At 42.0% G+C, this 13,616-nt stretch overlaps 1 protein-coding gene across 2 annotated transcripts in view; it reads right to left on the bottom strand.

Moving 5' to 3' along the window:
- The window catches only part of LOC147018686 (endothelin-converting enzyme 2-like), an 87,894-nt gene that overhangs the window by 63,457 nt on the left and 10,821 nt on the right, over positions 1-13,616 (bottom strand). For both annotated transcript variants that reach the window (XM_085898615.1, XM_085898616.1), the window contains exon 2: positions 3,323-3,434. In XM_085898615.1, the coding sequence (XP_085754741.1) occupies positions 3,323-3,434 (112 nt within the window). The remainder of the gene's footprint in view (positions 1-3,322; positions 3,435-13,616) is intronic.

Raw genomic sequence — 13,616 nt, forward strand, 5'->3', positions numbered from 1 at the left:
GGAACAAATGACTGGAGGTGAGTAGTGATTCTGGATTTTTGGAGTTTCAACAGAACGGGTTGCTGGTGGACTGTGTGTCCCCTGCAGAAACCTGGGGGGAAAGAGCAGAGGGTACAACAGCAGAAAGGAGGCAGTATAAGATGGTGAGACCACCGACCTGTCTGCAATGACAAAGTGATAGGCCCATCGACTTGTATGAGAACTAACACACGAGACACAGCAAGGGGGGGGGGCATGAGACAAGAGGGGCGGGAGAAGGAAGAACAAAATAGACGGGGTACACGGGGTAAACAAGATGGTACTACAGGGATTTTCAGGAAAACGGAATTTGAAGGAGGTGGGTTTGGGTGGATTAACAGGGGTAGTAAAGATCAATATTTTGGAGGGGGGCAGATATGAGATGGTGGTGAACAGCTGTTTTGAAGATCTGGAGGGAGGAAGGGGAGTGAAGAGAGTGTGGGAGTTTGTTCCAGAAATGGGAAAAAAGAGGAATGAAAGAGTGAATGTGAGCAGCGATTCTTGATCTTGGCAGTTTCACCATAAGGGGTTTTTTGGCGGACCTTGAGCACCCTGAGGAAATAAAGGGGGGACAGATCACAGACAAAGCAGGAGGGGGCAAGGCCGGAGAGGAGACGTTAGACGCAGACCATCGACTTGCCTGCGGTGAGAGTGGGAGACCCAAAGACTCAGCTTCATCGCGGGAGAGACCAATGATCCTAAAAGCCTTGGTTTCCACAGCGAGAAGCCGAGAAAGGTGAGAGGCGGGAGCACCACCCCAGAGGGGGGATCAGTATTCCAAAAGACTGCAGATGAAAGCTTTGTCTGTCGTCAGGAGCTCAGGTGTGCCAAGGAAGGACTTTGCACGATGTCGTATGCGCAGTCGGTGACTGGCTTTAGAGGCCAGCTTGGAGATATGGCTTTTCCAGGAAAGATCATGGCAGATAGTGAGACCCAAAAGCTTGAATGAAAGGACTTCTTCAAGGGGATTGTTGAGAAAGTAGATGGGGGATGGGTTCCAAATAGTCCTTTCAGAGAGACATGGTGAGAGTGTGAGATTTGTCAGGGTTGAAAGAGATGTTCACGTTTTGGACCAGCTTCTGATTTTATCCAGATCTGCAGAGAGTGAAGGGGCTGCGACCTGCCGATCAAAGGGATGAGAGATGCAACGGCAGAAGGTGGAGTCATCAGCAAAGAGATGAAGAAGATTTTCCAGGGAATCTGAAAGATCATTGATGGAAATCAGAAAAAGTACGGGGCCAAGAACACTGCCTTGAGGAACTCGAGCCTGGACAGGAAGAGGCGACGAGAGAATTCCATTAAGAGCCACACGTTGACTGCAACAGGAGAGGAAGTCTACGAGTCATGAGTGGAGATGTCATTGGATACCATAGGAAGAGAAATTTTGCCTTGGATGCTCTCTTGATCTACCTTTCATTGTTCTGGCATTTCCAATTCCAACTCTCACGACTATCTCTCCTTTTGACTGGGTATTCTGAGCTTTGCCAAGTGGTTGGCCATCATAAGGATTACTGAAGTAATCATCCTGTTTCTCTCCAGGTTGTTCACAATTATTTTTGATGTGGGCAAATGAATGCACCCACATGGTTCTTCAGGCTGTACCACAGCCATCATTAAGCCTCACCCTGTTGGATAGGGGAAGGCCAACAGCTGTTGTAGATTTTGTTTATACAATTAATGCCCCCAATTTTTAATGGTACCCCAGAGCTCCCTTGACCACGAGGGGTACTAAACCACCATTTAGGTTTGTTTTATTTTATTTTACTGTATTTTCTTCCTGCATTCCAAATTTCTGAAATTTCTGAGCTGTATCTCAGACCCGGGAGAGATTTTAGGAATAAAATTTTACACCAATAATATGAATGGGAAATATGTGGGATTGACGTATTTTTTTTTACCTCGACCTAATTTTAAGGTCATGACCTAATTAGAGACATTTTAACATTTTTCACCATAATTTGACAGGTCTATCCGATTGGAATGAAATTGCCATCTAGATAGCCAAGCAAGGCACATTTATGCTTCATTTACATAATACCCCTCTGAGTTAAAGGTCAGGGTCTTAGACCCCTCGGAGTACAAACCCACCGTTTAGGTTTTGTCCATTTTTTTTCTACCAATGTCCGAGGACTTTCGGAATTAAATTTCGCATCAACAATGAAAATAAAAAGTATGCGGGGTTGACGCAATATTTTTGATCTTGATCTAATTTTAAGGTCATGACCTAATTATAGAAATTTTAACTTTTCACCAAGACTTGTCTGATCGGAACAAAATGCCCTCTCTAGAAAGCCTAGAGCAACGCACATTTATGCTAAATTTAAATCATACCTCTCCGAGTTAAAGGCCAAGGTGAAATGGTGGGATGAAAAAAAAAAGTTTTTTGTCGTCGCTTAATTTTTGTCCTTCCAAAATGTTCTTGCATAATAGTAGTGGACCTGCATTGAAGTTTGTGCACCTGATATTTTATTAATGTCATTGACCTACTTTCTCAGATTGTGACTTAATAAACAAAAAAACACCTTTTTCATCATAGCTTGAATAATTTTCCTCCAATTTTCAGGACAGTGAGTTTTATGGATAAGTTGTTAGATGGGAACACTTTTTCTTAATTTACACTCTATCTCTAAATGTTGAAGCTCAAGGTCATACAGCCATCATTGGATTGCAGGCCAAGGGTAAGTCAAGGATGATCCTCAATGGTAAGCCTCCCCTGGCCGGGGCAGGCTTACACTTGGGGATCGCTTTGTCATTGCAAATATCATGATATGCGATCATGACTTTTTGGGTTGACGTTTCTATGACTGGATGCCCTTCCTGATGCTACTGACATACCACCCTGAAGTATTTATTTATATACGTTTTACCATCTGCACCACCTACATTCAACCTTGAATTATTTATTTATTTGTTTATTTATTTATGTATACAATGACCTCCACGACGAACACACAACTTTGAATTAATTATTTATATACCTTTTACATATAACTGAAAAATATTTATACATTTCCTCAACATTTATTTGTTTATTTATTAAATAATCTTTTTTTAGTTGGTTATTTGTTTATTTCTTGATTTATTAATTTGCTTATTTATTTTAGTTATTTGAATGTAAAATCTACATGTCCCATTTTCAAGGTGCGGTTGGGGACTATGTCCTTGGTGAGGACTTGCATACTTGTTTGATACGTGTATAGATGATTGGCTTAATTTAAAAAAAAGCGTAACTGCACAAGGTGAATTTTTAAAGGCAAATAAGTACACAGAGTTCTGACAGTGGCATTATGACAAAACGACTGACCTGAAGTGTGTCTCCGTGTGTGATTCCAGATGGTGAAAGTGAGGACAGTTCCAAACAAGGACAGAAGGGTGAGCAGTAGAACCATCCAGAAAACACCATGCCATGTTGATCTCTGCCACAGAAAAAAAGAAAGAAGTGGTAAACGCCATCATATAATTTTACTTGCAGACAATGTGGAGTAATAATATCACTAAAGTAAGTTCCGGTGACCAGGCAAAATATCTCACAATCCCCAAGTCAATGTAATCTGCCAGTAATGGAGTACTGTATTTGTAAATTGTGATGGGTCACTCGGTATTTTGCATCTGTTATGGGTATGTGGTGCTGCACGCCCCTCTGTATAGGTTCTCGATTTTGCAGGCCCTTTGCTGCCAACGGTGGTCAATCCTCTGCGGAGATTTTGTTTTTCATGAAAAGCCAATGATCTTGCATTGGATTTTGTTGTTCGACTTGTTATTGTGTTGTTTGCTTTGTTAAACATTGCATCCCAGCTGCAGGATTCTTGCTTACTCATTTGTTCATCCATTTTATGTCCTGTGTAATGCCTTTTCCCCATTTCCCCATTGTCAATGTTTCCTTCAATCCTCTGCTTATTCTTAGTCTTGCACAAGCCTTCATTCTACAGTTTTAAAAGGGTTGTTTAAAGCAGATTTGCAGTGGAGAAAATATTTTGCTTTACTGCAGCACGAATTAGCAAAAGGGTCAAAGGAACGGTTCAAAGGGGTGATGTAAAAGTCATGCAAATCACAGAAAATTCCTTCAGTTAACAAGGCTATAAAACATCCACAAATATGGATCGGGCGAAAAGAGCCCTACTTATTATGATGTCATAACCTCTGCCACTAAGGTGGACGGACGTTATATTTTCATCCCTGTTTGTCTGTCTGTGAGCAGGATCACTCAAAATGTTGCAGACGGATTCGCATGAAACTTGGTGGACAGGTTGGGTTTCTTTAGTTCTCATGTGATAATTCACCATTGAGAGATGGGGCCAAAAACAATATATATATATATATATATATATATATATATATATATATATATATATATATATATATATATATATATATATATATATATATATATATATATATATATATATATAGCACGATATTTCAAAAACGTATGGACAGGTTATTACAAAACTTGCTGGATGAGTCGGGTTGGTGACAAGAACAATCCAATTAGATGTTGGTGCAGGTCTGAATCCAGATCCGGCCTATCAGTGGATATAAAACGGGAACTGTTCACCCTTGCAGTGGTATGTGCTCTACCGACTGCCGTTCTAGTTGTTCAACATGTTATCCACTCTATGTACTATGATGTCCACGAATGTCAATGTGCAGGGTGTTTCAAAAGTCCAGAATCATCGGAGATATTTTAAATTTTTTTTTTTTTGGTATATTTCAGAAAACAAGACTAGCTTAATGGTGAATCATACCTTTCAAGAGAAGGTGGAACTTATGTTGCTTCATGCCTCTGGAAAACGTCAGAAGGAAGTGTAGAAGAATATTCAATTCCTCTTGTACATTTGAACCATTTAATACATTTGCAAATGGAGAACCAGAGGAGATTCAATAACACAAGCAAGCAACACGCATATATCCTCTGATTCTGCCGTACATGGACTTTTTGAGTTCTTATATAATATGCAAGGGTAAGTAGGGGGGGGCGTAAGATCATGAGAATGTCTGGTCATCCTCGAGACAGAATGGCACCAAGGCTGAAGTTTTGGGGTTCAGAGAAGAGATCACTCATAACCTTATTGTAGCGGCCATTCGGAGGTCAGTTTGAATTCAAAGGGTTGGGGAACATTTACGATCTGAAATTTGATAGGAGCTCAAAAAGACATCTGGACATTACCTTCACACACATTTCATTTAAGCTTGACTCCAGCTTCAGCCAGGTTTTCAGACACCAATATATCATTATTTATCGATAAGAATCCCTTCATAAGCTAAATAGCATAATAGATTATTCTTTTCTGCTGAATAAATATTAAAGATTATTTGGAGGGCCAATCTGTTTTGGGGAAGAGGGGTGTTTTACTTAGCAGACGGGTAACCTTCCAATACAGTAACGAGATATAAGGTCGTTTAAAATGCAAATATATATTCAAAATAGATACATGTTCGAGCACATAGATGTAATAATCATGTTGTGTTTGAATACATTTCCCATTAAAGGGTTATAACAATACATTGCGCTACATGCTAAAAACATTTACTTTTTCAAGTTAATATTATCAATCAAGTTTAATTGGCAACATTTATTATATCTTTTTATCACCCATAAACCCATTATGCTAATTTTGGAGAAACTTGCATCCACAGAAGCATGCCAGTTATTTCGTCAAAGACAACCTACGAAGCCAATGCCAAGTCAAGGATTAATTTCAAAAGTGTTGCAGCATTTGAAAGAGAGCGGAAGTGTTGCTGATAAACCTCAAAGTGGTTGTCCTCACGCCTCTTCTGATGAAAATAATTCTGGGAATGTCTTGCCAGTGGTTGCCACAAGCCCAAGGAATTTATAATTTGTTCATGGTGCCAGCGATAGCTTGCCAATTCATCGTGAAAGACACTGTGCGATCTTTAGTGTCCGCCAACTACTGCTGGCAGACGGACGGCAGTTTAACGTCCGTCCGAGGGACGACACACATTGATGAATCACCTGGCCTGTAAAACACCGGGATGACAGTTTATAGCTTGGCCAAGATTCAAATCCATTTAGCTTAGAGGTGAATGTGCTTACCTCGAGGTCATCCTGACAGCCCCTCATCTTCAGTGATGAAGCCTCATTCCATTTGGTCGACTCGACTCCTATAATTACCGATATTGGAGCAATGAGAATCCTCATTGGGCCAGCAAGGCTCATGATCAGAAGGATTCTAAAGACAGTCTTAGAAGCCCCTATTTTTACAAAGAGAATGTTACGGGTTTTACAAAGAGAACGGATCCCCTTAACTACAGACCTATCAGCGTATTTACAATCATCAACTAGGTCATGGAATCCGTCATCTCAGTTGACATAAAATAATTCCATTTCTCCAACAGCCTCATCTCAGATCATCAATTTGGATTCAGACATGATCACTCGAACCTTGACTTTCTGCTTCAACTCTCCTAACAATGGTGGAGGCCCTCAACATCAGAAATGAGAGCAGGGCCATCTCTCTAAACATATATCAAACTTTTGATGCAGTCTGGAATCCCACCTTGCTCTCCACACACTCTGCCAATGGAATCCAAGGCCAACTCCACTCTCTAGTTACTTGCTTCCTCTACTCTCATTGCAAATGTGTGGCCCTCAACAGAACCTTTTCTTCTCCTCTCCCTCTCAAGGTTGGAGTGTCAAGGCTGGAGGATGGAGCGCTCCAAGTGTTCTCGGCCCCATCCTATTCCTAATCTTCATCAGTTATCCCTCTGACTTTGTAAAAATCCTCTTTTTCTCGTTGGTGATGACTCCACAATCTGCCATGACATTCCACATCTTTCAGATCGACAGGAAGCAGCCTCTTCGCTCTCCTCAGACCTTTATAAAATCACAAACTGGTGAAATATTTGGAATATTTCTTTTGATCCTGATAAATCTCACACTCTCACTCTCCAAAAGGACCATATGGCAATCCCTTCCATCAACTTTTTGAACAATCCTCTTGAAGTTCAGTCAATCAACTCTTGGGTCTCACTCTCAGCCATGATCTTTCTTGAGCAAGCCACATTTCAAAGTTGGCCTCCAAAACCAAACACCGACTGGGCATCCTCTGTCATGCAAAGTCCTTCCTTGGCACACCTGTACTCCTATCTACCTACAAGGCTTTCATCTGCAGCTTGACTGAGTACTGCTCTACCCTCTGGGCTGGCACTGCAGCCTCACACCTGGCTCCACTTGATGCCTGGAAACCAAGGCATTCAAGATCATTGGAATCTTCCACGTTGAAGCTGAGTCTATGGGCTTATCATTTTGCCATCGCAGACAGGTCATTGATCTCTTTGCCTGCTTCTGCCTCCTTTCTGGTCTTGTACCCTCTGCCCTCTGCATGCTTTGTCCCCCCCCCCTTTCCCCCAGGTATCTGCAGAGCACATGTGGTCAGCAGCAACCTCCATTCTTGTGAAACTCCCAAAATCCCTTTCCCTCCAGGTCTTCAAGAGAGCTGTTCACCACCATCTCAGATCAACTCCCATCCAAAACCATGATCTTTTCTACACCCATTAAAACACTCCCACCCACCCCCCTCCAAATTTTCCTTCTGTATCCATCTTGTTGACCCCTTGCTTTCTCCCCGAGCCCTCATCGTTAGCCACCTCCCTTGTTTGTCCGTCTCCATCTATTTTCTCCTTCGGCCCTGCAGTTGGCATTCCTCCCTTCTCCTTCTGCTGTTATTTTTGCTGTGTCACATCCTGATCTGTTCTGTGGGGTCGAGCTCTTCCACGAGCCTTGACTATGTATGCACTTTTTTATTATTATTTTTTTAATATATCCCGATGATTCCGGACTTTTGAAACACACTGCACAATTCATGACTGCACGTCAAGCTTCTCCGATGAGATTTGGAGGCTAAAGAAACAACAGTCTTTAATTTTAGCTGTGGATTTATTCATCAAACCGACACCAAGTACTCACCCCATACTTGGGCACAAGGGCAATCAAAACAATATAACTCACCATCAAGGGTGGAGCGAGCTGAAAACTTGAAAACAAGCAGGTGAACAACAACAACAGGTGGATTATTATGTTTCATTGCATTTTACTCATTGGACAGAAACTGGACCGAATAAAGACGTGAGGTGCCTTGGAAAAATGAGACATTGGGCTGATGGTTTTGTTGACTTGCATGTTTGCTTCAGGTCATGTAATGTCAGTCACAGCATATGACGTACATTTTCCAATTCAAACTTCCTGTTTACAAAGATCATTGTCCTCCACACTCTTCGTCAATCACCTTTCTTCTTTCGACACATTCTCATTTCGACATCTTTTCTTTTTACCTTTTTTTTTGTTTCAAAAACTGCATAAAACCAATGATTTTTAATCGATGATACGAAATGGGTGGTGAATTTATTTCTGTTCATTTATTTATCATCTCGTTATAAATGGACTTTATATTAATTATTGTTCACAATTGTCATAGTGCAGACAATGTCCTGTTCTTATCGTGTCCAAGTTTATGCCCTTTGTCACTGAAGGCGAGGGAGGTTATGTTTTCACCCCTTTCTGTTGGCTCGCTGAAATAGGTGACCCTTATTGTCAGTAATTCTGTCTGTTTGTTTGGATGTTTGTTTGTTTGTCATCAGCATAATTGGTAGTAAACGTGGGCGGATTTTAACCAAACTCGGGTGGTAGGTACATCTTATGACCTAGTGCTTTGGAAATTGTGATGGTTGCTAGGGACGCTTTGGTTCCCTAGCAACAACCGAAAAACCTTCAAAATCGGTACCGTTCACGAGAAATAAATTCCGAAAGCCATTATCCCATGTAGGGTTGTGGAATTTGGCACGAATGATCTACAGGTGAAGCTCTATCAAATATATTCCGGTTTTTGTGATATATGGAATACTTTACCCGCAGCGCCCCCTACAATTAGGGTATGCGTGAAAATTGGCGAAAATTGAAGGCCCCCTAGCGACCAGGTGAGTGCATCGATACGAATGAAACTTTGCAGGTTCATGGTACTCAATGAGTACTACAACTTTGCCTCAGGACATATTGACCGATTTCGCTTAGGTCAGGGGTCAAAGGTGAATTAGTGCAAAAATCGATAATATGCGAGAGCTGGAGGTGACCACGCCAAATGCTACTCCTCCTGGGGTTATGGTCGGATGGTCATGAAAATTCACACTAATCGTCTGGAATACATTGTGCACAAACGATCAAGCTGGATTTTCGATTTAGATCTTTGTTCACCCACAGCACCCCCTCGGACTATGGGGATTTCCGATTTCAACCCGCATTTTCGGTACTTTTCATTCAAATGGATACCGAGTAGTTATCAGTAGATGGAACTGGATGAGATTTGATCATAATAATCTTAAGGTGATTCCCTATCCGCTATATGACATCCATTTTGCTCTATATCTTATAGTTTCCATGCTCGGCGACCCATCGCCGCCTACCCGCTTGTTGGATTCGCTAGATATCCCTTATTGTCGGGTTTTCTGTCTGTGTGTGTGTGTGTGTGTGTGTGTGTGTGTGTGTCTGCAACGCAAGGCTCCACAGCACAAACCAGCAAAACAATTTCGATGAAACTTGGTGAACAGGTGCCATATGGGCTGGGAGTGTGTGCGTTTGAGCTTCGTCGCGAAGCAACCACCCGTTGCTATGCAGCAACCGAAAAACCGCGTTCACTATTTTCAATACTTGTCCTACAGTTTTGAATGTGGAGAAACAAGACTTTGGAATGAAACACTTCGAGATATTTAGAAAATTTTACTTGAGCTGATTTTTGATTGAGGTTTTATTTTTCAAATGGTAGTCCTTCAAAAATCGGGCGTCTATTTACCGTCATTTTTATGAGGGGCTTAGGAAAGTGGGCGTTGCTTAGGGAAAGTGGACGTGCTTGATGAAAAGTGGGAGTGACGTCGGAAAGTGTGCGTGGCTTATAAAAAGTGGGCGTGGCTTATGAAAAAACCGTGTGCCTCAGGAGGTGTGGTCAAACAAGAGCATTGAGAGAAGTTTATCGGGTTTTCCGTGTGTGTGTGTGTGTGTGTGTGTGTGTGTGTGTGTGTGTGTGTGTGTGTGTGTGTGTGTGTGTGTGTGTGTGTGTGTGTGTGTGTGTGTGTGTGTGTGTCTCTGCAATGCGAGGCTCCACAGCACAAACCAGCAAACCAATTTCAAAGAAACTTGGTGAACAGGTGCCATATGGGCTGGGAGTGTGTGCGTTTGAGTTTCGTTGCTAAGCAACCACCCGTTGCTATGCAGCGTCCGAAAAACCGCGTTCACTATTTTCAATACTTGTCCTACAGTTTTGAATGTGGAGAAACGAGACTTCAGAATTAAACACTTCGAGATATTTAGAAAATTTTACTCGAGCCGATTTTTTATTTAGGTTTTATTTTTCAAATGGTAGTCCTTCAAAAATAGGGTGTCTATTTACCGTCATTTTTTATGAGGAGTGCCAGTTGGCAAAATACGCAATAGGAAAAATCTTGCCAGGCAGAGGAACAATTGTATGTGAACCAATACGTCTTGGCAATGAATCTTTGTCGGTGGATCGGTCAGAATGAAAAGCATCGTATCCAGCGCTTCGATCCTAGCGGATCCCTCGTCGCCTACCGGCTTGTCTGTCTGTCTGTTTGTTTGTGTGCAGGGTATCTCAAAAAGTTGTGGACGGATTCAGATGAAACTTGGTGAACGGGTTGGGTGTGTGACTAAGACGAATTGATTCAATTTTGGTGAAGATCCGAATCCGGATCTGGATACGAGAATTATTTAATTTTCAAAGTGGTTCTTCACCATTGTGAGATACGCTCTACCAACTGCCCTTCTTGTGTACACGAGTGTTGGTTTGAAACAATCAAAGTGTTTTTATTGTCCTCTTGTTCTCAGTTACCTTCACAAATGCCTAAATGATAGGTGAATAGAAACGGGAAGTTTCCTTTGCTTCATTGATTTGGGATTTTTTTCAAAAATTATTTTCTGTTCTGAAATTTGTAATACCGTATTGTGCATATTATTTTAGCTACAATGATCATGCTTAGGGGATCACAGAAGCCTGGTGTTGGCTTTGTGGCTAGGGTGGCTGACTTAGGATATTCGGGTCCAGAGTTTGAGCCCTATTGGCTGCTGAATTAACACCAGGTGGGGTTGACTCAGCCTGTCATTCTTCCAAGGTCAGCAAAATGAATATCAGTGAACTGGTAGAGGGGCACAGCTCATTGTTAGCAACCATTGGGGTTTGGGGAAGTAGTTGAGAGGGAGTCAGGGGGAGAAATCGGATGAACCGAAGATTGAGGAGGCAGAGCAAAGAGTGAGGGTTTCGGTGATGGGGGCATGGGGGACAGGAAAACAGTGCATTGTTATCAGATAAAATGCGTTCAAGTGCTCACAAAGCCATACTCCCTCTCTTCAGCAGTGATGATGAATGTCGGGTAGAAGGAATGGAGAATTAAGAAAAAATGTAGGCTTGTGGAGGAAACATAGGTGTAGAAAACAATCAGGGAGGCATAAAGAGGTCAAATAGTTGTGCTGATCTACAGATACTCCCATAAGGCAACACCTTTAATACCTATGAGATTTTCAACCACAATATGGGAGCTCTTTGTCCTCTCGAGAGCAAATCAAGCCTCAACTCTCTATCCTACTTGTTTGAATAGTCACAAATTCAATTTTGATGCACATGTGGCCACTTGTTACAGATAGGGGGTATCCCATGGTTTTTAATTAAGATTGTGGAGATAATAATAATAATGCCTTTTTAAGCGTGCTGTCCCATTTGCTTGTACTTGTGAGTTTTACAGACATGATATTTTTCATTTACATGCTTTTTAAAGAAAATGGGGGATATTGGAATTGGCTCCTTATGTTTGTCTGAATGCCTGGTGTTGGCTTAATGGTTAGGGTGGTGAGCTTTGGATCCAAGGATCCTGAGCTCAAATCCTACTTTTCTGTTGAATCAACACCAGGTGGGGTTGACTCTGCCCGTCATCCTTCTGAGGTTGGCAAAATGAGTACCGGCTTGCTGTTATCCTGTGTCAGAGTGGCGACGTATCCAGGATTGCTCCCAATAGTCCAGGAGACTGCTTCGGCAGCACCTACGCAGCTCTGCACAGAGTATGGTCCTAATGGATGGTTGGATGGTCTGTCTGTCCATCATGCTATCTACTCCTAAACGGTTGGGCAGAAATTCCACAAACTTGGTAGTTATGCTCCCCATATGGAAAGATGGTGCGATAGCAGTGATATTTTTTTGCCTCCACCCCTTCAGGCTCTGGGTTAGTGACAGAGTCAAAAGGTGAAATACCAAGAAAATGCAATTACTGGCACATTTTAAAACTTTTTTCAACGAAACTTTGTGTATGCAATGAACATTGGGCGACACATGAAATATGTTATGATTTTTTGGGATTTGATCTCTGGTTCATGTCCTGGGGGGGGGGGGGGGGGACTTAGGATCACAGAGGTCAAAAAAATTTTTTAACTCGAAATGTAATGTCGGGTCATTCATGGTGGAAGTTTTTGTCACCTTTTTATTTTTATTTTTATTTTTGTATAACTTGTCGAGGCTCATATGAGAACTAACACACAACGCACAGCAATGGGAGTGGGAAGGACAAAAAAGTAGTGAACAGAGACATTAGGATATCTGTGGAAGGGAGAGGGATGGGGCGGGGAACACGGGGTATACAAAATGGACATTCAACTTTGCTTTTCAACACCTTTCAACTTTGCCTTAGGTATGAAATGTGGGGATTTGCGATGGTGTGCCATCAAGTTCGCTCTGGCTTGGAAATGTGAACATTTTGCTGACATCAGAGAAAACATCCATTGTCATTCGTAATTAAGGTCAGTCTCCAGTTCATTCATGGATACCATTGGTGTTCTTTTTCTTTCTTTTTTTACAAACTCAATGATCCCAAAATCAAGTACTTTTGTTTTCTCTAAACAAAAGGTGAGTGTGAATGATTGATGTTTTTATTGCTATTAAAAGCCAAGAAAGTCCCGGGCTAGTAGTTGGCAGGCCATCACATCCTGCTGACGTTTGTACACTCAGGGCTAAAACCCTCATGAGTATTTGTACCAAGGTACGGAAAAACAAAGTTCCTCTCCATCTAAAATTCCATTAAAAGCTGGGCCAGCTAGTGGAACAGCTGCACTCAACGGAAACAAAAATGCATGATTTCAATATGAAAAAAAGAAAATCCGAATTGGTGGTATTTGGAAGATTGGTCATCAAATTTTATTTCGACGAATGATAACCCACGGGGGGATGGAAAGGGGAGCGGGGTGGAAAGTATTTTGGAGTTTGGAGTGTGACATGTTTTTGGGCTGGCAGGATGGCCTAGAGGTCTGCACACTCGCCTCGAAGCCGTCCAGCCTGGGTTAGAATCCCGACCCAGCTATAAACTGCCATCCTGGTGTTTCACAGGCAGGATGATTCATCAACGTGTATGCCGTCTGTCAGATGGATGTTTAACTGGGTGTCCCGTCTGCTGGAATTAGTTGGTGAACATTAAACATCTCACGGTGTCCTTTGTAAAGTCAGCGAGCAAGCTATCGCCGGTACCATGAACAAATGACAAATTCCTACCCGAACTTCTGGGAAGGCAATGGCAAACCACCCAGTATAACCCTTGCC

The sequence above is a fragment of the Eptatretus burgeri genome, chromosome 10 (assembly GCF_056783735.1).
Source record: "Eptatretus burgeri isolate ZD-2024b chromosome 10, Ebu_testis_v1, whole genome shotgun sequence".
Classification (NCBI taxonomy): Eukaryota; Metazoa; Chordata; class Myxini; order Myxiniformes; family Myxinidae; genus Eptatretus; species Eptatretus burgeri.